This window comes from Silurus meridionalis, chromosome 11, assembly GCF_014805685.1.
Source record: "Silurus meridionalis isolate SWU-2019-XX chromosome 11, ASM1480568v1, whole genome shotgun sequence".
Lineage (NCBI taxonomy): Eukaryota > Metazoa > Chordata > Actinopteri > Siluriformes > Siluridae > Silurus > Silurus meridionalis.
Genome location: NC_060894.1, coordinates 7,967,266 through 7,991,659, shown reverse-complemented (window position 1 = coordinate 7,991,659; position 24,394 = coordinate 7,967,266). Strand labels below are relative to the sequence as shown.

Below are 24,394 nucleotides of genomic sequence, written 5' to 3'. Positions count from 1 at the left end.
GAGAGATAAGCAGAATGGTTCCAAATAGTTTGAAAATGCAATATAAAAAAAGTCCTCCTCTGTACTCATTTTTTTAGTTTATGCACGAACTGTCAAAATAACTGACCAAATACAATGTATTTCTTGTTGTGTTAGAATCCTTTTTAGTCGGTTAATAAAATTTAATTGCAAAGTAGTTCAAAAATAATTTAGAAATTACCATGGGCTAACAAAAATCAACAACATGCTGTAATCTTTTCTTTTGTTTGGAATCCATGCCACTAGGTTAATGACACATCAGTCAGGTGAGCTTTGTAAGTTTTTCACAACGTCACATGCCTTCTCTACCTCAGGTTTACGGACTGCAGAAGGTCGCTGAGCAGGAATAAAACCTGCAGGGGGTGCTAGAAGATCCACTTTAGCCCTGGGGATAAACCCTGCCACTGGGGAAAAAGGGTCTCGCTTTGGAGCAGTCACAAACCCAACAGGTGGGGCTAGGGGGTCTGGCTTAGGAGGTGGGCTAAAACTAGTAGGTGAGGAAAGCGGCTTGGGTTTAGGGGCTGGGATGAAACCAGGAGGTGGAGCTAATGGATCTGGTTTAGCTTTTGGGATGGAGTCAGCAGACGGGTTGACGGGACCTGGTTTAGTGGCAGGACCACAGGCAACAGTTGGAGCGGTGTCAGATTTTGTCACAGCATGGGCAGGAGGAGGAGAGGGAGTGTTATCAGAGGCTTCTTGTTTTGTCTCCTCCACTGGTTTGGGATTTTCGTCCGTCTCCTTTGCCTCCCTTCCAGCTCTGGACCGAGCTCGGTGATCTTTGGTTCTCCCACGCCCCATAAGACTGGCGAGCCCCACAGAGATATCGTCATCATGTGAGGGTTTACTGGATTTGGGTACTGAGGTGGCAGTAGAGGCAGCTTTGTTGGGCACAGTGTTAGGTGTAGGTTCCTCTTTAACCCTACTCACTACCCTGCGTGTCTGGCTTGGGCCAGCGATGTTGCTATTGCTTCTCGGCTCTGCAGAAGGATCCAAAACCCTGTGAGAGGCTGGAGGCTCACGACCTTCTCCACCACCCCCTCCATCCACCACAGACTGAGACTGAGTACTCATGCTGCAATCACTGTCTGACTGCACACACACACAATTCAAGGTGATAAGAAACTGAAAGATGGAAAAATTAAGTGTTTTTTATAAAGGTAAAAGTTATCTATTTAAGTCTGAACAATATATATATCAAATGATCAAAAGATCAAAAACTTCAGGCAGCTCTTCGAGGCTATTTACTTTACATGTTGCAATTTTCCAGTTGATCTTACTGCTGCTCTAATGAACAAAACACCGCCACTTAAAACAACCAGTTTGGCTGGACTTTGTAGGTTATATCCTAGATTCTAAATTTTCTGGTCACTCAGTCCACTAATCCTACTCCTTCCAACCTGCTAGCACAGCGTGTGGAATAATTCCTCACCTCAGGTATTCACATCAAGACAAGAAACATTGCCATACACATCACTGGGTGCACTGCAATGCAACATTGGCGTCAAGCCCTAAAATCAGTCTGCCTACAGTCCACCCCAGTTAAAACTGGACCATGGCCAGCACGTGTGTTGCAAACAGCTGAAATAGTCCACATCATCAAATTTCCAGACATCACTACCCACCAGCGTAGCAAAAAAAACCCAAAACAATCCCAATAGGTTATATGAGTGCATCTTAGCCTTATTTTTAGCCCTGTCAAGAGACAGACCTTCATATCGATCCTGAAGGTGATGATGCTGGTCCTCTTCCAGTTTGGTGCAGAGTGTATCATTCCTTTGAACGCAGTAGTGCGTCGAACAGGCTCCAGGTCTGAACCCATCTCTATAGAAGAGCTACCAAACCCACCAGCTCACGTGCTTCACACACATCTCCCGTTTGTTCGGACCCATCCTGCCTTCAACTACTTCCGTCTATTTCACTGCACTGCTTTTTTTTTTCTTTCCTCCCTCTCCCCATTGCCTTCTGCCTTTCCAGAAATCCCTCCCCCTCTTTGTCTAACCAGGATTGGTGGAAAAGCGAGGGATGGATGTCTCCGTCAGCAGACCACGCTGCCCGGCTCAGAGGATCACGTGCACCGATGCTCAGAGAAAAACAAACCTGCAACCACCATCCATGGCAGTAGCAGCAGCATCACTGAGGTGTTTTTTTAAAGGGGAAATACTGCATTCTCTATTACAGCAATAACCTATTGATTATTCGCTGACTACGCTGTATTAAAAACAGAAACAGATCCCTCTAATACCTTCGCAAAGAGATTTCAACGAGATTCTAATAAGAGATGTCGTTTCAGATAATAACAGCTTTGTATTCGTTTAGAAGAGGAATAATCATATCGCCCTCATTGTACTGAGAATAAAGTCTTAACAATACTCTTCTTCTATTACCGTTTTCCATTAATGCATTCCATTGCACTTTGAAAAGTGGAAAAACAGAAGCCACTCGAAAACCTTATTACAGAGAATCTAGGCAAGCTGCCAAAATAAATGAGAAAGAGCAGCTTCATTCTACATTCCAGCAAACAGACAGGAATAATCCTGCCACACTCCACATCATGTCATACAATATTATAATGATATAAGTGCCAACATTTCTTTTTAGATTAAGAAGACATTTGAGCATGTAAAGTGTTTCCAAGAACAGCCTCACAGAAGCATTCATCATCTTAAATCTGTGATCTTTAAAACTGTGGTCCTCACAGTGAGGTCTAGGTAGGATATCTATTAGGAAGCAGGCCAATTGTCATATATGTTAACTAGACACAATGACTATTATTGTATAAATGGGTTCTCTGAGTGAAAGACTTTGATAAATAATCAAAATATAATATGATTTTCTTTTCTAGACTGCCAAAAGAATTAGAAACACTGATCTAGACTCTGCCATTACCACTTTAGCAACAAAGGTCAATCAAATCCACATTCAGCACTTACATTTGGACTTTTGGAGCCTGGAGGGTTTTCATCTTTAACCTAAAGAAATGCAGGTCAAAATGGTATACAAATTAAAGCCAGGCTCAGACTTAAGCATGGCATGATGATCCAGGTTAACAACTTTTAATATTAGCACTAAACACCTGACTGAAAGCTTAGAAGTGACAATGTTAAACTTAAAAATAAATAAATAAATAAATAAAAATCAACAAGGTGGAAAAATAAAAACTGTCCAACTAGGGATGGTAGGATTCAACATTCGCATCAGTGCATCGGCATATAAGTCAACGATCGATTTTAAATAGCGTGCATCGGGTGCAAGACATTTGCATCACAATGTATTGTTTTTAGCATTCATATCTGTAAAAAATGATTCATTTATATATAATTTTTGGTATCTATACTTTTATTTTTTCAAAAGACCAATGATTCGACCAATATTTTATATGAAGATTGATTTCTACTTGCTGAACTGTTTCTCCAGGACCTTCTATCATCATCACCGCTGCTACGTGAATATGACGTATCACAACACTACGGAGAACGAGGCGTGTCCTAAGAGTCACATAGAATACAGATTATCATGGCAGAGGTAGAGCTGCATCATCCTGGAGACAGGAAGAAAAACGTCTGGTTGTATTTTTTAAAAAATTATTTTTTGCACAACAAAGGCCTGTTTTGAAATGGCCGTGCGTTAGAAGTCAGAAGGCACTTAAGTTAATTTATGATTCGCTGTCTGTCTGAACCAAAGAAATGAAAGCGAATTATCTGTACCATGTTAAAATGTATGGCCATTTTTTTGCATTTTGTTGCTTTTTATGACTTTCAGTTTGACTGCCTTCTCTATCACCACTAGATAAATTCAAATACAAATTATGCTCTGACGTGCCATTCGACTCTGTTTTACAACAGCACCTACATACACCTTTCGACAAACTATCACGGTACTGTACATGCAGCAAAACAAACACAGAGATGAAACGTCACTTTCCTTTTTTTCCCAGAATGAAAAGCGTGATGAGAAAGCCATGGAGACAGCACCGTGGTCATGGGCTGAGCGGGGACAAAAATACAAGCACAGCGAGGAGAGCAGAGGAAAAAGGGTGGGAGAAGAGCTGTAATAGAAAGAGAGAGAAAGAAAAATAAGGGGGCAAAGTAGATGGGCTGGAGCACTGATGGGACAGGTGTTTCACAGCTGGTTGATCCTCAGAGTGATACAGTTGGGCAGTTGGGCTATGGAGCGTGGGATGAAATGATCAGCTGGGGAAAGTAGGAGAGAGAAAAATAAAGGAAATGGAAGAATAAATCATTTAGGAATGAAGCTCGTGGATCATTCAAACAGAGTTTGAACCGGTTGGTGTGTAGACACGCACGTATTTAAAGAGCCCGAAGGGAACATCCTCAACTAAAACACTTTTGCATGAATACAAATATGTTTTTCAATGCAGTCTTAGTCTATAGTTTATAACTAATTCTAGTAACACATATAACCATATAATCCTTCTTCTTCTTGCTATTTCATGCCTTAAGTAATAATACAAATATTTGTTAAAGTCTTTCTCTCAGCTCTCGCAACACCCCATTAGCATGTGTCTCTAATAAATCAATCTCACTGCAACACAGTGAAGGGTTGCAGCATCAATAGCACAGCTGAGCTCCTATAACAAAACCTGGGGGGACAGAACAAACCAAATCTAACTCGCATTGGAAACCTGCTTCATTATATTGTTTCCTCATGTTTCGACCGTAACAGTTTGGGTGTAATTACAGTGCTAATGTCATGTCTAAACCAATGAGCACTGCTCCTTCAGATAAATTGAGAAAAACGAACAGGCTGTAAAGAATGACTCGAAATTAACCAGTATCTTTAAACCAAAGCCAGGAAAGAGATTTTCTTTTTTTTTTTTTTTTTTTTTACAAAATAGACTGTTAGATAAAGAATGGTGTAAATAAATTTTAGCTCATGTATGTAGCATTATAACTATTATGTTCATATTATGTTTTATTGCATTTTTTATTAAAGACAATGTATTTTGGTGTCTTTTGCAACAGATTTATACATAACTAGATCTCAAGTGACAGACTGGACTGTATCTACTATGTTTTTGAAACTTTTAAAAAGCTCTTCCTCTTCTAAAAATGAATATGGGATGGCAGTCAGGTAAAATATGATGTGCTTTAAATGAAGACATTTATAAAAAAAAACACTGTTACTATTATCTCTAAAGCATACACACTGTCTAAAAATGATTCAATTCTTTTCAAACAGAGACATACAAGTATAACAACAAAAGCTGGCAGGTTGCATTAACAATAATGTGTGTTAAAACACCACAATATTTAGCAAAACTGATTACTCTGATATGTTTAGAAGTCCATCTGAGTCACTACAAACTCCACTCAGTCTCTAACCCAGGCCTGAAACCTTCATCAGTAGCCTGAGCTTCACTATAAATAGAGGAGAGGAATCAGAACAGCCAGTGGAGTCTTGGCACTCTTATCTCTCTCTCTCTCTCTCTCTCTCTCTCACACACACACACACACACACACACACACACACACACACACACACACACACACACAAAACACTACACCAAAGTCTGTCTGATACCATTCAAATCACTCACAGCTATAATCCAGTCGTACCCTTTACTTCACGTGGATTTGAGGCGGTCCGTGTGTGTTGAGGTCTGTGTGTGTCCAGGCTGGTGAGTGTGTGTGTGTGTGTGGAAATCTGACTCAAAATAACGCCAAACACAAGGAGGGAAGGTGGAACAGCTGCCGCAGCATACTGACCGAGCTAAAAATAACAACCAAACAGCAACATGGAAGCCCAGACCCCCAGCCACTCAAATCATTTAACCCCACCTACAAAACCCTCTCCTCTAATCTCATCTTTTCTGATCGACAAAACGGCATTTTATTTGATAATGACTAGAAAAAAAAAAACACTGTACAGTACAGGATATAATGTAATAGAAAAATAATTACGTAAACATTGGTGTGATCCAAGATTCAAAGATTTTTGGAACTCTTAGGTCTTCTGGGGGACCACTTGTATTTAAAGTAAATTGTTCCCAGAGTGTTTAATTCCACTTACATTTCAGCATTTTTTATTCAGAAACAGCATTGTACTTTTTTATCCATTTGTAGTCATGAATATGGAACCTCATCCAAACAAGTTAGTTTGCTATAATCAGGAAGCCAACCAGCTCATTTATTCTTTTAATTAAAGACGACAACAAAAAAGCTTCATGACTTGTTACTAAGAAACTGTTAAGCATAACATTCACTGTCCTGAGCGCTGCCCCAGTTGGAACTCTTAAATTAACTGTTTAATCTCTAAAAAAAACCTCCTTATAGAAATTCTTACTTTAACCACGCCAAATAGATGATTATACTTTTTGTTTTGTAAGTAAAACTTCTGTAATAAATGTAAAATTAGTCTGATGGTATGAACAAAAAAAAAAAAGATCATATGAGTTATTACATTTAGGAGTTTTACAGTTGATCATAATGTTACATGCGCATATATAATTTGTACATCACATCAGTTTTTGCATTAGGTAGTTAAAGATTAGCTTGAATACATAGTGGAGGGACGTGATTATGAGGGCAATCTGCTCAGAACTCACATCCTAGGTGCTTTCAAAAAACAGCCACCAGGGGGCTCCAGCTCACTACCTCGTCTTACAGAGACACAATTGTAGTTCACAAAATAGAAAATTCATGTACAGTGGAGTAAAGTGAAGGCAGTCTTCATAAATTCGCACAGTAATTAACTTTTAAAGCATGTATGCGCACACAAATCAATATAGAATTTAGCTGTAAATACCACTAGCTGTAAAAATAAAGTTAAGACATATGATGTATAATGACTGATCCATTCCAACTTTACATTTTATCCATGTAATACAACTATTCAACTTATATAACCATCCTTTCTTCTTATCCAACATCTAACCCTGCATCCATCCCATCTAATCATCCATCATCTAAACATGCATTCATCCATCAAATCAATCATCTAAACATCCATCCAAACATCCCATCAATCATCAAAATCCATCCATCCCATCTGATCATCCATCATCAAAACATCCATCCATTTAATCCTTCAATATCTAAACATCTATCCCATCTTATCATTGTCTCAGTGGTTAAGACCTTGGACTTTTGATCAGAAGTTCATCAGTTCAAATTCCAGCACCATCAAGCTGCCACTTTTGGGCCCTTGAGCAAGTCCCTCAACCCTCCACCGCTCTGTTGTTTTAATGAGAAGTCTAAGTCGCTCTGGATAAGGGCGTCTGCCTAAAACCATAAATGTATATGAAAATCATCCATCATCTAAACATCCATCCATAACATCTTATCCTCAATCATCTTAACAACCATGGGTCCCATCTCTATCATCAATCATCTAAACAGCCATCAATCCTATCTGATCAACCATTTGAACATCCAGCAGGCCAACATCCATCTACAAATAATGGACATTCTATTCTATTAAAACCAGCACAGCTCTGAAAACCTCCCTCCCTTTATTTACAGCTAAAGGTCTCATCTATACAATGTCAAACGTTGTTCAAGCATAGATGTCAGGCAAAACGTTACACGGCCATGATCTCTTACTCATGTACCTCCTTATTGGTTTGATAGATGGAGCAGATATGATACGATGCTTAAACTGCCAAGTAAAGTGTGTCATGATAAGGCATTATCCCACATCAGTCTTCTCAGTTCATTAGAATTCATCACGTTTTGGATTTGAGATTTCCCCTCCGCCTTGGATCCAATCCAAACCCGGAAGCAGCCTGGCAGATATGACACACAGCACATGCTCTGCAGGAGAGTGTGCCACGCTGACAGATGGCACAGAGACTGTGCTGAGGCCTGTTGAATGGCACACTTGTGACGGGAAAATATGGACCAGCTCAAAACTGTGACTAGAAGGAGGAAAAAGGCTTCGTGGCAAACATGACAGGAAATAGCCTGCTGCGACTTTTTCTCATTTATGGGGCATAACAATGTGGTGAAACAAGACAACCATCAGTCATGTCTACAAGGGAATTTAAATAGTGGAAATGCACTGAAAAGTGGAAAAAAATGGGCCATGGTGTCTAAAGAATAAAACACTTGGGTTTACTGTTGCAAGAAAATAATTAATGATGCATAATAATGCAATAATGACACAATTTTTTTAAACCAAACCAAAAAAAACTATGTGCTATAATTGAAAAATCTACTCCCAATTTTAAATTTATATCACCAAAATTCCCATTTTCCAAATTGAAAAGCTTCAGTGTAAGTGTTTGCAGTTCCCAGAAAAATGCTAAAGAAAAAAATGTTATCTGGGAAGTGGGGAAGACAAGGGAATTTTCCACTCTTCCAAAATTCCTATACATGTTGCAAACAATCAAAATGGTCCAGCCCTTGCTAAGCACTGCTTATTGGACTGGAGCAACAATTCAGCAAACAAGACCAAATATTAGCTCACTTGACCTACTGAATAGAACCATTCGCTAAAAGCTAAAAACATAAATCAAACTCCACACCTTAACTGTAAAGCTTGTAAACCACCTGTGATCTGAACGCTGCCCTAGCCAAACCACACACAAACTGAACTGCCAGGTCATTGGCACAAAATCAGGAGCTCCCATTTGTCCAATCAGGACCTGCCCATTAGTAATCCAGTAATCTTGCTTCTGACTGAGGCCAGGTTTTATTTTTAGCTCAGCAGGTTAATGGTCAATGTCATCATCATCATCATCATCATCAGTCTGGCCTGAGAGTGCTACAGCTATACTTTAAAATAATCTGTTTGTTTCTTCATTGTAGAATTACTGTGCGAATTAAGATAATCAGTCTGTAATGATGTGTTTTATGTCCAATTCTATTTTAAGTTAGAATAGACACATGTAAAAGTGCAAATGTAAAAAATCTGAGGCATAAAATGAAACAAAAGTGAATTCAAACATTAAAGAAATAAGTAATTCATGAGTTTCTGTGTCGGAAAAATTGCCCTGCATTAAATTTTTTGAAAGAGTAAAAAAAAAAAAAGAGTATTTTAGAGATGCATAAACTACTCATGTCTCTATTCAAGAAACAAAGAGGGGCAAAGGTTTACTTTAAACTGCAAAATAATTGCATTAATAAATTGGGACACAATTTGAGAATCATGTTCCTAAACATTAAATTGAAGTCATTGAATATCACATCATCTACAATACATGATATTAATCATCGAATGATTCTGAGAATTTGTCAGAGAAATCTCTGTGCACAAAGGGCAAGAGCAAAATAAATATTGCATGCCGTGATCTCTGGGCCCTCAGGAAGCACTGCATTAAAAACAAGCATAAGTCTGTAACAGAAATCACTGCATGGGCTCAGAATCACCTCCAGACATCACTGTCTGAAGTGATCCGAAACACAGTTCACCATAGTCATCCAAAAATACAGGTTAAAGCTCTGTCATGCAATAAATAAGCCATATGTGCACATGGGCCAAAACCCAATTAAAATAGTCTGAGACAAAGTAGAAAACTGTTCTGCGGTCAGGCAAATTAATATATATTTTTATTTGTTTGGAAACAATAGATGTCACATCAGACTAAAAAGAAGCGGTACTATCTGGGTTGTTATCAGCTCTCAGTTCAAGCCTGCATCTCTGATGGTATGGATGCTTTAGTGCCTGTGGAATAGGCAGCTTGCACATCTGGAAAAGCATCATCAGTGCTGAACTGGCATGTCTGCAGTCCAGTCATTTCACCAGCTGAAAACATTTGGCTGATCATGAAACAAAAAATACAACAAAGAAGACCCAGCAATTTTGAGCAGCTAGAATCCTATTTTAGATGTGACTGTAACAACATCCCTTTCCCAAAACTCTAGCAACTGGTCTCCTCAGTTACCAGACATATACAGGCTGTTGTTAAAAGAAGAGGGGATGCTACACAGTGGTAAACTTGGTCCTGTCCCAACTTTTATTTTAGATATGTTGCAGCCATCAAATTCAAGATTACTGTATTTTATCCTTAAAATTATAAAAACTTTAAATTTCCTTAGTTTTTAGTTCTTATTTACATTTTAGACAGCGTCCCACCTTTTATATATGTCTTGAACATTGCCTTTTTGGTCTGTAACAAATTGCACAACCACAACAATTTGAAGTTTTAATTGAGTTTTAATTGTTTAAAGGATATACTAGGCAGAAAAGAAAAGAGTGGTTTTGGATAGGAGAAGAAAGAAAAATATGTTCAGGAAAGGTTAACATATTGCTAACAAAGACTAACACTATGACATCCAGCTATAAATGTATCAACACCACAACTAGCTACCACCATGTTAGCTCACAATGCCAGTTGATTATCTACCTTTTTGTTAACAACTTTACTGGCCATCTTGCATAATTAAGAGTAAGCCTTTGCTAGCAGAACCAGTTGTCGCACCTCATACCTCAATATGACTGGGCAGAGTGTCTGTTTTGTACTAAATACAGACTTAATTGCCACACAGTTGCAAGACCTAGTAACTTCTCTTTCAAATCTTTTTCACAGCCCTACCTGCACACATGTAAAATATCTGTTGCTTAATCTAAAGATCAGGTGCACAGCATTCAAACTTGGTTTGCACATTTTTTATAATATGCAGGAATCCTTATATAATTAGCTGGAATCTAATCTTAACCTCTTAATACCACCACTATCACGTCGCAATTATTAAAACCATCAATACTATACAAAAAACGCAATATAACGACGCGTGGCATTGCAGAGAGAGAGAGAGACATTTCACATATGGAGGGTGAATACCATTTTACTAAAGCAAGAAACCCAGTTAAGACCTCAAACCTCTACACTACAACCGCACCTGTGCCACTTAGATCATTTGGAGCAGTTCAGAATCAATATTTGTCTAATAACATTACAAAAACAATAAAAAATTTAATAAAATACAACCCACTCACCAGAGATGCATAGTCATAATTTGCACTGCTCCTCAGAGTCTGTAAGCCAGTGGTACCGCTCGTATTCACTGGTCTGGAAGTGGAGAACAAAACCTTTCCCGGGCTGAGACACGCTAGCTAGCTTCAGGTTTGGCCGACCTCTCCTCACGATGTCTAGCTTTTCTTCAAAATGGATTTTAAAGTATGTCCGAGACCAAATCAATTTCTCTTCTTCTAAAGGCATAAAAAAAGTCTAACTCAGTTGTATTGATGTGTGCAGCGCGCCACACTTTTTTTGTCAGTCAAACTTGGCTGTTTCCCTCTGACCAACCAATCAGAGGACGGAAAAATGGCAACGCTATTCTGGGCCAGTTGGTAATATTCTCTATGGTAAAAAAGGTCAGCAGGACAGACTTAGCATTAGATTGACATGGCAGCACATAGAGGCTGAAGAGGTGCTGGATGATTGGGTAACTACTGCAGAAGTGATAAGGGAGACAGCTAGAAAGGTACTTGGTGTGACTTCTGGAAATAGAAAGAAAGACAAAGAGACGTGGTGGTGGAATGAGGAAGTGCAGGAAAGCATAAGGAGAAAGAGGTTGGCAAAACAGAATTGGGATTGACAGAGAGATGAGAAAAGTAAACTGGAGTACAAGGAGATGTAGCAGCAGGTGAAGATGGATGTGGCTAAAGCAAAGGAAAAGGCATATGAGGAGCTGTATAAGAAGTTGGACAGTAAGGAAGGAGAAAAGGATTTGTGCCGATTGGTCAGGCAGAGGAACGGAGCTGCGAAGGATGTGCTGCAAGTTAGAGCAATAAAGAATGAAGATGGAAATGTATTGACTAGTGAGGAGAGTGTGTTGAGAAGGTGGAGGAATATTTTGAGAAGCTGGTGAATGAGGAAAATTAGAGAGAGAGAAGAATGGATGAGGTGGAGATGGTGAAGCAGGAAGTGGATAGGATTAGTAAGGAGGAAGTGAGAGCAGCTATTAAGTGGATGAAGAGTGGAAAGGCGGTTAGACCAGATGACATACCGATAGAAGTATGGAGATGTTTAGGAGAGATGGCAGTGGAGTTTCTAACCGGATTGAGTAATAAGATTTTGGAAGGTGACAGGATGCCTGAGGAATGGAGAAGGAGTGTGCTGATACCGGTTTTTAAGAATAAGGAAGACATTACTACAGTAACTACAGGGGAATAAAGTTGATCAGTTACACCATGAAGTTATGGGAAAGAGTAGTGAAAGTCAGGCTGAGAGAAGAGGTGACCATCTGTGAGTAAAAGTATGATTTAATGCCAAGGAAGAGCACCACAGATGCCTTATTTGCTTTAGGAATGTTGATTGGAGGTACGCGCTGGAGAGAAGGGGAATGAAAGACAGTAGGAGTAAGAGAGTACATGTGTGTGAATGAGAGGAAGAGCAGTGGAGTGGTGCGGTTGCAGGGAGAAGAGGTGGAGAAGGTGGAGGAGTTTAGGTACCTGGGGTCAACAGTGCAAAGTAATGAAGCGTGTGTTAGAGAAGTGAAGAAAAGAGTGCAGGCAGGGTGGAGTGGGTGGAGAAGAGTGGCAGGAGTGATTTGTGATAGAAGGGTATCTGTGAGAGTGAAAGGAAAAGTTTATAGCACTGTGGTGAGACCTGAGATGTTGTATGGATTAGAGACAGTGGCATTGAGTAAAAGACAGGAGGTGGAGCTGGAGGTAGCAGAGCTGAAGATGTTGAGGATTTCGTTGGGAGTGATGAGGATGGACAGGATTAGAAATGAGTTTATTAGGACAGCGCATGTGAGACAAGGTGAGGGAGGCGAGATGGAGATGGTTTGGATATGTGTAGAGGAGGGACATTGGGTATATCGGTAGGAGAATGCTGAGAATGGAGCCATCAGGAAGGAGGAAAAAAGGGAAGACCTCGGAGGAGGTTCATGGATGTGGTGAGGGAAGACATACAGGCAGTTGGTTTGAAAGAGTCAGATGTAGAGGACAGTAGTATGAAGACGGATGATCCGCTGTGGCGACCCCTAATGGGAGAAGCCGAAAGAAAAAGAAGAGGAACCCAATTTATAACGCTAGGTTTTAATTTCAATTATAGCCAGATACATTTTAAAATTTATTTAAATAATACTTAATGCATATTAATAAAGTATAATTACTCAAGAATTTCCATTTAAAAAGTAACTTAAAGCAGTGTGTTGATCAGTTTAAATACAGGATTTAATAAATGTGCTGACACAAGCTACGACTCCTGAAACCAAAAGTGACTGAAAAAGATATGGTAAGATCTGCAAATAGTAAAACTTTAGCCTTTTAGAACTTTATTGTGCTTAAGATGAAAGTGTCTCACAAGTCTATGTGTAACAGGGAACCTTCAGTAGTCAAGGTGTAAAAGAAGGTGTGTGTTTGAGGTAAAATCTTCCGAATATTGGATTTCCAGGAGCTGCTACATGAATACATGCTTACCGTTGATGGCAAAACAAGCCAAAGTTTACGTGGATGGTAGGGGTGGAAAAGAATTGACTTCTGTCTCAAGCAAGTGCCTTACTTTGAGACTGTAAGAAACTGAATGAATGTGATAATATACTACATGATCAAATGAAACAGCTTTTATTTTGGTTTCATTTACTTGCCAACCATTAAAAAAAAAACTTCAGTTATACCTTTTCTTGAAACATCTTGCTATAGATCTCTCAAGACTGCTTCAAAAATTCTGTACATATCCTCTCTGTCTTCTCCTGCACAAATACTAATGTTAGACATAACACTAAATATGTGAATTTCTCTAATGGTTTTTCACAGAACAGCCGGCGGATGTAGCAGCCGGATGCTTCGTACAAGTTTAGGCTTGCTTGCATGGAACATTCTTGCACATCCAGAGTTTCATATGCCCCTAGGAAAATGAACATTTTCCTTAAAAACATAGTAGAGATAAGACTGACACTATGCATGTTCTTCACGCACGCACGCACACACATGCACACACACACACACACACACACACACACACACACACACACAGCTAGACTCTAGGATGAATGATTAACAGGTAGCTAGCATATTCAAAATACAGTATTGGGGTGTTTATACAAATGATGTGGAACAATGCAAAGCTCACAAGAACAAGGTGTGATAGAGAACATACAAAATGCAATACATGCTGGAATACAGCAGGGGAAGGGATTAGAATTACTTTTATGAATTGTTTGGCCTTTTCCTGCAGCATAACCAGCACATGGTAGAGTAAAGATTCAGAAGAACTTTTAGTTGTTTCAAGTGGGAAAAAAAATCACTGATGTTTTGGCAGAGACTCACATAATTTAAAACTAACAAACAAATGTGTTCATTAAAAACTATTTTAAAAGATCAATATCATGTACATGGCTAGCTTTTCTCAGAGAAGTCTTCAATTTAACATTATGACAGGAGTCATAATGTAACTGTAACAGTAACTGTACATTTTTCACCTTTATTTTGGGCTTTGTGATAATTCTCCTTATAACATCAAGAGATAAACAAGTTTATTTCACAACAGAGGCAGCATTTCCACAAGGATGTCCCTGCGTCCAACAAGTCAAATCAAATCAAATTTTATTTGACAACTTTGTATATCACAGTTACGGTTATAATTTAAGGATAAAATTCCATCCCTTTTTGATGCTTGAATGTTGGACAGTCGTAAAAAGCATTTCAGGCATTTCCCTTTACTGAGTTGATTTCCCGGAATTCTCTTAAAACATAAACAGGAAGAAAAACTACTTTAGACATCTGAACTTGCAGTAACTCCAGGTTTGGCTATTGTAACAACAAATTGTAATATTGTAACAGGTCCTGACAGGTTACGGTCATAATCCCATCTAAATCCGACAATCAATCAGTTCTTGAAATGTTCTTAAGAATCAGTTGCTCATACGAAATCAGGCTGAGGAAAATCTCTGGCAGGTGAATGGAGGGAAAATTCAGTACCCAGAAAAAATTATACACCGAGACACCACTAATGAGCATAGGGAGGCTCACAGGGAGATTCATACTATCATTGATGAGAGTTTGTAAAGAAACAGACAAGTAGGCAAACTAATCGAAAAAAAAAAAATCACAAAACCGGTGCGTATAATCAGATAACAATATGGGGGGTGGAGACAAAACTAAAATAGAAATCGAAACAAAAAAAACATGACATAAAATGTAAATCTGGGCTGCATCACACCATGGTGACATTGATTCAAAATGTTTTATGATATTAGTGTTTTATTACACAAAATTGTATTACTGATATCACTGAGCAAGAAACCTACACATTTATTAGGTAGTAATATGTAGTTCTGTAATGAATCGTTACGTACAGCACATCATTCTTACTAAATACTCCAATAAATAACCGTTTTATGCAAGAATTTGACAAAGAAAGCATTTGAATAGAAATAAGTATTATATAAAAGAGATGATTGCAGAATCTAGCAATGAATCGAAATTAACAAATATAACTGTGATTGATTTATAGTTAACAGGTCTAAAGTTTACATTTTTTATTGTACACCAGAAATGATTTATTGTCTTTAAAGGGAACTGAAATTTGTGCGTATCTTTGCATTGATTTGTTTGATTTGCCCAGCACACTAATGACACAATGAGATTATATTTTATAGCAATTAGTTGAAGAGAGAATTCGAAATGACACAGAAGTGATAGTCATCGAAGTCGACCCAAAGCTCTTTTTCCACTATCCACAGGAGAGCCACGTTTATCATTGTGTGCCCTCAATTTACTGTATGTGGTAAACCAATAACCATGTCTGGACTCACTTCCTGGTCCTGTGGTGAGAAGGAAAACCTGCCAACACTAAACAGGGCTGAATTTTGTCCTCCCTCCCACATCCATGGCTGGCACACGGACACTGGCAGGAAGCTGAGTGACAGCTTACAGAAGAGGAAGATGAGAAATGAGAATGATGTGAAGGGGCAGAGCGACCCGGGGTGAATTGGACTCGAGCTGAGTGGATGGCGCGCTTCCAGCCAGACGGACACTTCATGCATTTGGCAGCTGGTGTGTCGCCAAGATGGTGTGTTATATAATCAAAATCCGATCCGAAAATGTAATTAATAGAGGCACTGACAGAGTAATGACAGAGAAAACAGCCAGAGGACAATGACTAGATGTGACAGAGTGGCTCCAAAACTGACTGGAAATCAAAAATGTTTGGAAATAAACGTAACATATTTACAACTAGTACTTTACAACTTAATGTTGTTGTATCCTTAATGGTAGATGTTCAGTACATCTTCTTATCCTGGTGGGTTGGATTCTAAATCTTTCCAATGATTTATGTTGCTTCTACTAAATGGAAAAGTGCAAAAATGTGCATCCCTTTATGGACACAACTAAGATGACTCCACCATTACCTTAAGTAAATAGTGATCTGGAGCTCCATTGAATGTCACACAGGACCAAATCATTATTTTGCCACTGAGAGTTCAACATACTATAAAAACAAAACAAATGTTTTTTTCCTTGTACAGTAACAATTTTGACCATTTGCCTCGTACTGTACCTGATATTAATAAAAAGACAATATATATATAAAACAAAAAACCTTTTTTCAGAAGTCCACAAGGTGAGCTATAGATATCTGAGCCTTTTCATGACTCACAGGCCATGTGAAAATCACAAAAAACCCTCAAATCTCAGAGATCGCCACTCGGTTTTGCAACGCTAAGTTGGGTGTGGCTCTGAAGAACTGGAATTTGACCTAAGCACAAAGCATGAATGGAAGCTGAAACGTGCCGGAGTCCTCGCTGCAAATGTTCATATAGGCGGAAACCTGAAACCTGTACGTCCAGTTCGGCGATGAAGGGCATGTTTAGGAATGACGGAGAATTCACAAGCTGACAGTTTTGCCTCGAGAATTTTTGTGGCACTTCCTGTACTCTCAGAGTATGAATGTTCTGAACCAGTTTACTAACCACAAATGCACAAATTGACAGTTTATTAGCATCTCAACTCTCACAAAATAGACTACAGCTGCGAAGCATGATCTAGATTTATAACTCGCCAGGTCTTTTTATAGTCCTGCTGCTTCTAGGTCAATCCCAAATGCTATCAATTTTTTCACTCATGCACTACGGACGTAATGGTGGAATCTGGGACAGTTATAAGGCCGATGAGGTGTTGCTTTCCTATAGCGCACTATGAGGAGAGTGAAGCTGCAAGCAAATGCTATTAAACATCTCGAATGCAATTCGATCTCGAGCTCAGTTCAGAATAACATCATCCCTCATCTATTCTCTATGCTTTTACAAACACATAACCAAGGCCTTTGACCCAAGAGGTTTGCTCCTATAAAATATCTAAAATGTAAAAAAGCCACAAGCTAAACATGGTCCAGACCTTTATCTTCACTTCCAGAGAGCAAAAAACGGACATGAGTAACGAAGAAACACGAAAAGGTCAAGAGCGTTCGAAAAACGTAAGAAATCATAGGTGATAAACCATCTTTTATTAATTTATCTATAATATAATATGAATATGACAAGGTTTTTGAGTGGTGCAGCAGAAAAACACTTGCCATATTATTAGGAAAACTTGAGTTTGAATCCCGGGGTTGGAGAGGCGCACGCTCTCCCCTTTTATTCACTGCAACCCAAGCCAATCATTAGTGTCATTGAGCTCAATTATGCAAAAGAGGGTGTCTGGCTGTGTTACACTAGACTGGAATATGATGGTTAAATGGCCTTGGTGGAATTATGAGTTTTTTACCCTCCCCAGTAGGTAGCTGTGGTATGAGAGGGGAGATCGAGCTCAGTGGGTATTAGCAGAAGACCGAAATGCAGAAAAACTTTTAACATAAAGAAAAAAATGTCTAACATTTGTTCTCACATTGATCTTACATTTTGGCATCATATTAAATTAGGATGTTTTTTGACACCAAAAAAAAATTTATTATATCTAGAATCACTTGTATTACTATACAATTTACAAATGTATTTGTTACTGTACATGTAATAATACATGAAAATCCTTAAAAAAAATTTTTTTTCCTTTGGAGATGTGTGGTGATAAATAAAAGCATAACGAATTGAAATGTTCTTTAAGCACTGAACACACATACTGTTTGCTATTATTTTGAAGAAATATGAGAAATAATAATCACGTAACTAACAAGTGAGAATTTGAAAGCATCTCGTGTCAAAAACAGACTCTGAGGTATTCAGCACACAGCATCTACACCCAGATCACTGGTGACCTACAGGTAGCATTATTTCCATACAACTGGTAGTGATGAAACACACAACCATGTCTTTGTGAAACAAAGTGACACCATCAGATCTTTGACAAGTGTTCCAATCAGCCTGCAATCTTACCACACCTATGTCTACAGCTGCATTCTTCACAATGCGTGAGGGTAAACTTACAGTCCACACGCGGAACTCAACAACCCCCTTTAAAAACACTATGCATACACATTCCATCTGCATTTAAAAGTCCGCCTGCTGCGGTTATTCACTTTCTGCCTGTCTAAAGGATTAAAAACCTGGAACCATCTTAATCTTTGGAGAAAACACCAATCGTCTATATGCTCTAATACTCAGCACGTGTTAAGGTCTATAGTGTGTTGAGTGTTAATCAAAACCTGCTGCATTTCACCCCGGGTAAAGTGTTATATAAACCACAGAGAACAAATTGTGGTTTATATGCATTGACCATATTCCATGTACAGCGAGGAAAATAAGTATTTGAACACCCTGCTATTTTGCAAGTTCTCCCACTCAGAAATCATGGAGGGGTCTGAAATTGTCATCGTAGGTGCATGTCCACTGTGAGAGACATAATCTAAAAAAAAAAAACCAGAAATCACAATGTATGATTTTTTAACTATTAATTTGTATGATACAGCTGCAAATAAGTATTTGAACACCTGAGAAAGTCAATGTTAATATTTGGTACAGTAGCCTTTGTTTGCAATTACAGAGGTCAAACATTTCCTGTAGTTTTTCACCAGGTTTGCACACACTGCAGGAGGGATTTTGGCCCACTCCTCCACACAGATCTTCTCTAGATCAGTCAGGTTTCTGGCCTGTCGCTGAGAAAAATGGAGTTTGAGCTCCCTCCAAAGATTCTCTATTGGGTTTAGGTCTGGAGACTGGCTAGGCCACACCAGAACCTTGATATGCTTCTTACAGAGCCACTCCTTGGTTATCCTGGCTGTGTGCTTCGGGTCATAGTCATGTTGGAAGACCCAGCCATCTTCAATGCTCTAACTGAGGGAAGGAGGTTGTTCCCCAAAATCTCTCAATACATGGCCCCGGTCATCCTCTCCTTAATACAGTGCAGTCGCCCTGTCCCATGTGCAGAAAAACACCCCCAAAGCATGATGCTACCACCCCCATGCTTCACAGTAGGGATGGTACTCATCATTCTTCTTCCTCCAAACACGTTTAGTGGAATTATGACCCAAAAGTTCTATTTTGGTCTCATCTGACCACATGACTTTCTCCCATGACTCCTCTGGATCATCCAAATGGTCATTGGCAAACCTAAGACATGCCTGAACATGTGCTGGTTTAAGCAGGGGAACCTTCCGTGCCATGCATGATTTCAAACCATGACGTCTTAGTGTATTACCAACAGTAACCTTGGAAACGGTGGTCCCAGCTCTTTTTCAGGTCATTGACCAGCTCCTCCCGTGTAATTCTGGGCTGATTTCTCACCTTCCTTAGGATCATTGGGACCCCACAAGGTGAGATCTTGCATGGAGCCCCAGTCCGAGGGAGATTGACAGTCATGTTTAGCTTCTTCCATTTTCTAATGATTGCTCTAACAGTGGACCTTTTTTCACCAAGCTGCTTGGCAATTTCCCCATAGCCCTTTCCAGCCTTGTGGAGGTGTACAATTTTGTCTCTAGTGTCTTTGGACAGCTCTTTGGTCTTGGCCATGTTAGTAGTGGGATTCTTACTGATTGTATGGGGTGGACAGGTGTCTTTATGCAGCTAATGACCTTAAACAGGTTCATCTAATTTAGGATAATAAATGTAGTGGAGGTGGACATTTTAAAGGCAGACTAACAGGTCTTTGAGGGTCAGAATTCTAGCTGATAGACAGGTGTTTAAATACTTATTTGCAGCTGTATCATACAAATAAATAGTTTAAAAATCATATCTTATGATTTCGCACCCCTGCACAAATGCACTGATTAATTGATTGATGGGCGACAGAACTCACAAGAAAGAAAGATAGAGACGGACAAGACAGACACCAGTGATGCAGACACCAGCTGAATGCAAAATGCCGTCGAATCGAAAGTTGTTCAATGCATGCGCTCACTCAGAATCTGCAACATAAATGACATTTTAACAGCAGATTTTTTTTTACCGCAAAAGTGCATGTCTCACATTAGGCTTAAGTCATAGACTGTAGTGGGTTTTTTTTTTCCCATTCATTTTTTGTTATTGCACTTTTATTTGTAAAGATGTTCCTTCAATAAAAAAAATTAACTCAGTACATTTTACTATGAGTAACTTTTAAATAAGATCATTTTTTACTTTTACTTGAGCAGATTTATAGACTGGTAACATTACCTGTACTTAAGTAAAATTTCATTGAAGTAACAGTACTTTTCCTTAAGTAGAATATTCTATTATTACTCTTTCCACCTCTGCAAAGTTTACACGACATGGCCAAATGTTTGTGTGGGCATCCAAACTGGTGCCAACAGGTGGAAGAATAGAATTCTCTCAGTTGTTTTTCAATGCTGTACCATTCACTTTTCATGAAGACATGAATTGTCAAAGTTTGTATGTAAGAACTCAAGTGTCCTGCACAGATCCCTGACCTCCACACAATGGTTGGGAATGAAGGTCAGGGGTCAGCATAGTTTTGGCATTAGAGTGTATAACAATATTAAAACATGCATTACATCAGCTACAGTAAGGAACAGTCTATCTACAGGGTGACCTAGGTCATAGCTGATAAAACAAATTGGCAAATGAGTGAAAGGTTACAGTTTGACACACTTATGGAGTGAACTTAATACAGATGCTTATCATATTAAAGGTAATGTCTTTTAGCTGATCTGTGGTAAACTTTCAGTCTCGTGTTGCAATTTTTAGCCACAATATCCACCAATTTAATTCTGTCACAGCAATATAGATAGAGATCTACAGTACCTGCCTGGAAGAGTTCAAGCTCAAGGGAGAAAGCAAGCCAAACAGAGCACAGAGCAGCCCAGATATATTTAAAGTGGGTCACCTATCTTGCTGGACCAGAATGCACTATGAAACAGTGCCACAGTGTAACAGGGGAATAAGGAGGTGAAGCAGGATAGAAAATATCAAAAGGGGTTTAAAGCGTTAGCTTGATAAAAATCTCAAATTATATATAAAATTCATACATTTTTAAACAGAGCAATTTAGAAAAACATGCCATCAAGTCAGTTTGCATGTTTGAACCTTAAATCATCCAGATGTGACAGAGTAAGTTTGTAAAATCATAAAGATCACTGAGATCACAGAGATGGTGCAGGGGAAGGGTTAATTCCCTCAGGTGAGTCTGCGCTGAGTCACTGAAACCCAACACTGATGATATCATTGGATGAACACCACTCCGGACTTACAAAAGTCTTTTTTTATGCCAACCTGGGCACAAAATACAACATCCTCCTTCTCAGAATCACTCATACTACAGTGCATTACTGACTGCTACTCGAATTCATATGCAAACTAACACATGCAACCCGCACACATCTCTTTAAAGGCATATCAGTATGGGGGACCAAAAAAGTCATAGACTGCCGTACAGTAACTTGATTCCTGAATTGTCCTGTGAGGAACAAAGCGATAGAATGACTTTTAATCATCCAACTGTTCCAGCAAATGATAAGTCACATGGTGCAAGGCAGAAAAACACCCTGGATAAGATGCAAAAGCACTCTGAATCACACACTCATTCAGACAAAGGTAAATTTACATAGACGTAGGAGCAGCCAATCCAACTAGAGTAGTTGTTGGAAACCCACTACAACAGGAACAGATCACAAGAAGGTCAATGGAAAAGTTGATTTTCAAGCATTAAATTATGACAATTCAGAAAAATACCAAATGTCAGGCATCAATCCTTAGAGCCTTTATATTAGCAAAGGAAGTAGACCTCATCTTACCTCATAAGCCTCACCACGCTCTCCTGAGTTGTTTCTTAACCAACAGCGACTAAGCTCATTCAGCTCCACGATGGGTTGCACTTTCAGGTGGACCGTATCTCCTGACTGCCGGATCATCTCCACAATCTCATCCCTGTTCTTATTCTCCACATTCACCCCGTTGATCTCCACTAGGCGATCTCCTGGTACCAGGCCCAAAGTCAGGTCCTTGTTGCCCGCACCAGGCTCAGCAAAGTGGACCACACGCCGGTAGGCAGAGCCATCGGGTTTTTGGTCCAGCATAGTCGTGCGCCGTAGGGAGAAGCCGAAGTCACCAGTTTTGCGCCGCTGGAGTTCTAGCGCTCTCATTTCAGGGACTTCAGGAGGCATGACAGCAGGTAAACGCAAGTCTGCCGGAAACATATTTTCTACTAATAAGGGAATCTGGACCTGCTTGAGGGGGGCGCGTCGGTGGGAGATGTATTTGGGTATATGAAAAGCCTTGGTCTCCACCTTTGGAGAAGGAGTAGCTGAATTTGGTCCTGATGGATCCGAGCCTTCTGAGGGAGTCTCCTCTTTGCTCTTCTGAGAGAAGGATAAGCGTTTTATAAGCTTGGCTACAGGAGACTCCTGCTTTGTTAGAGAGCCTGGTCTAGAGGCCTGCTCTCTGAAGGAGGATCTCTGAACATCCTGCATAATCTCTCCTTTAATGTTGTCACTGGAGCCAGAGGCGCTTATGCGCCCCACATCCAGGAGCATTGAGCTTCTGTTATTGAGCCTCTCCGCATTCACATTTATCAAGGTGTGCTCTGGGTTGTTGGCCACTTGGATTGGAATGGGGTCAGAAATCTCCAATTTGGTCCTGGTTTCTCTCTTGGAACTACTACGCTGTATGTTGAAGAACCCCCGTCGCATGCCTACCTCCTCCAGGCTCTTCAGCTCAGCCTGAGACATCCTCTCTTTTTTGTCCTTCTTCTTGTCTTTCCTCACCCCATCCTTCTCCTTGTCTTTTTTGATCAAGTTGAACATGTTTAGCTGCAGACCACGAGTGCCACCCAACCAAACCAAGCTGTTCTTAGGCAAAAGTAATGTCAGAGCTGTATTTCAGCCACATTTAATACAAACTCCATCCTTGACCAAGGCGTCCAGAGCAGCTGGAACTTTCAGCGGTATTTAAGTCTTGGGAAGAGAAAAAAGTGGAACAGCAGAGAAGAAAATCAATCTCAATTTCAAAGCTTCTAAATTATAAAGAATCAAATTCAGCATCATAGATAAGTACAATTACTTGAGTAAAATTCAGCGTTTGCATTTTTTTTTTAAGTCTACAAACAAACAAACATTGCACGCGCATACACAAGACTGCTGGTAAAACCGCCCGCAGCGTGACGTGGCACATTCCCATTGGCTTTCACGTACCTTTAATGACAGGTAGTGTAAATGACGAATTTAAATGTTACATTTTTAAATCTATAATTATTATTTTTATTTTTTATATCTAGTGAGAAACCAAATGCATAACAGACAACCATATGAGGTGGAAGAAAAAACGCTAAACAGCTGATTGATGTATAAACAGTAGATACGACACCCAGCACGGAGGTCTATAGGTGCTCTTCCGGAAGTAGTTTAACACGTCTGGGATTAAGGAAAGTTCAGTGCCAAATACTAAAAAATGTTTTACACCATATAGTCACGCAATACGTTATTACAGTCTAATAACATAACCAACATAAAAAGGAATCTTGTGTAGTATAGACTTTACTGCACTGTCGCATTTCTACCTATAGTTCTATAAGAAACCAAACTCCTGACAGCTCACACATTACGATTTCCCTAATGCTCTTATATATTAGATCAGCTCCAGGATCTGACACTTACAACATGTCAGGTCTAAAAAGTGGAAATGAAAGCTTAGGTAGGACTCACCGCTCTGAGAACATGCCGGTAGAAATAAGACAGAATGCGCGTGCATGCGCGCGCGCCTCTGTATGTGGGTTCGGTGTGTGTGTGTGTGTGTGTGTGTGTGCGTGCGTGCGTGTGTGTGCGTGTGTGTGCGTCCTCTAAAGAGCATTCGCAGTTTTTACACCTAGTACACTGTGAGTTAAAATGTAGCTAGAAAGCACCAGTGCTTGGACCACTGCTGGTCGTTTTCTTTTCTCTTTCTAGCTTGTAAAATGAAAGGTAATTATATAGATGCCACCCTGTGCCACACCTATGCCACCCATGTAGCCACGCCCCTGTTATACATTTCCTTAATTTGTTAATTATCTCATAGCATCCGCTCACTTCTATCCTAGTGAATGATGTTACTTTAATTGCTCTATTCTTTCTCTAAAAAACTGTTTCCCCAAAGTATCCGATGCAAAACACATTATTAACCAT

General features: G+C 39.6%; 1 protein-coding gene across 8 annotated transcripts in view; it reads right to left on the bottom strand.

Moving 5' to 3' along the window:
• myo18aa (myosin XVIIIAa) overlaps positions 1 to 24,152 on the bottom strand; it is an 80,293-nt gene extending 56,141 nt beyond the window's left edge. For 2 of the 8 annotated variants that reach the window (XM_046861724.1, XM_046861725.1), the window contains exons 1-2: positions 23,939 to 24,152; positions 22,034 to 23,191 (exon numbers count right to left, since the gene is read on the bottom strand). In XM_046861724.1, coding sequence (XP_046717680.1) covers positions 22,034 to 23,041 — 1,008 coding nt within the window. In that variant the 5' untranslated portion in view covers positions 23,042 to 23,191; positions 23,939 to 24,152. Of the gene's footprint in view, positions 1 to 327; positions 1,108 to 1,726; positions 1,943 to 2,948; positions 2,988 to 3,939; positions 4,209 to 5,575; positions 5,672 to 22,033; positions 23,192 to 23,938 lie in introns of those variants that run through there. The other 6 variants (XM_046861726.1, XM_046861727.1, XM_046861722.1 and 3 more) reach the window with 5 other exon arrangements.
• Between the last annotated feature and the right edge of the window lie 242 nt (positions 24,153 to 24,394).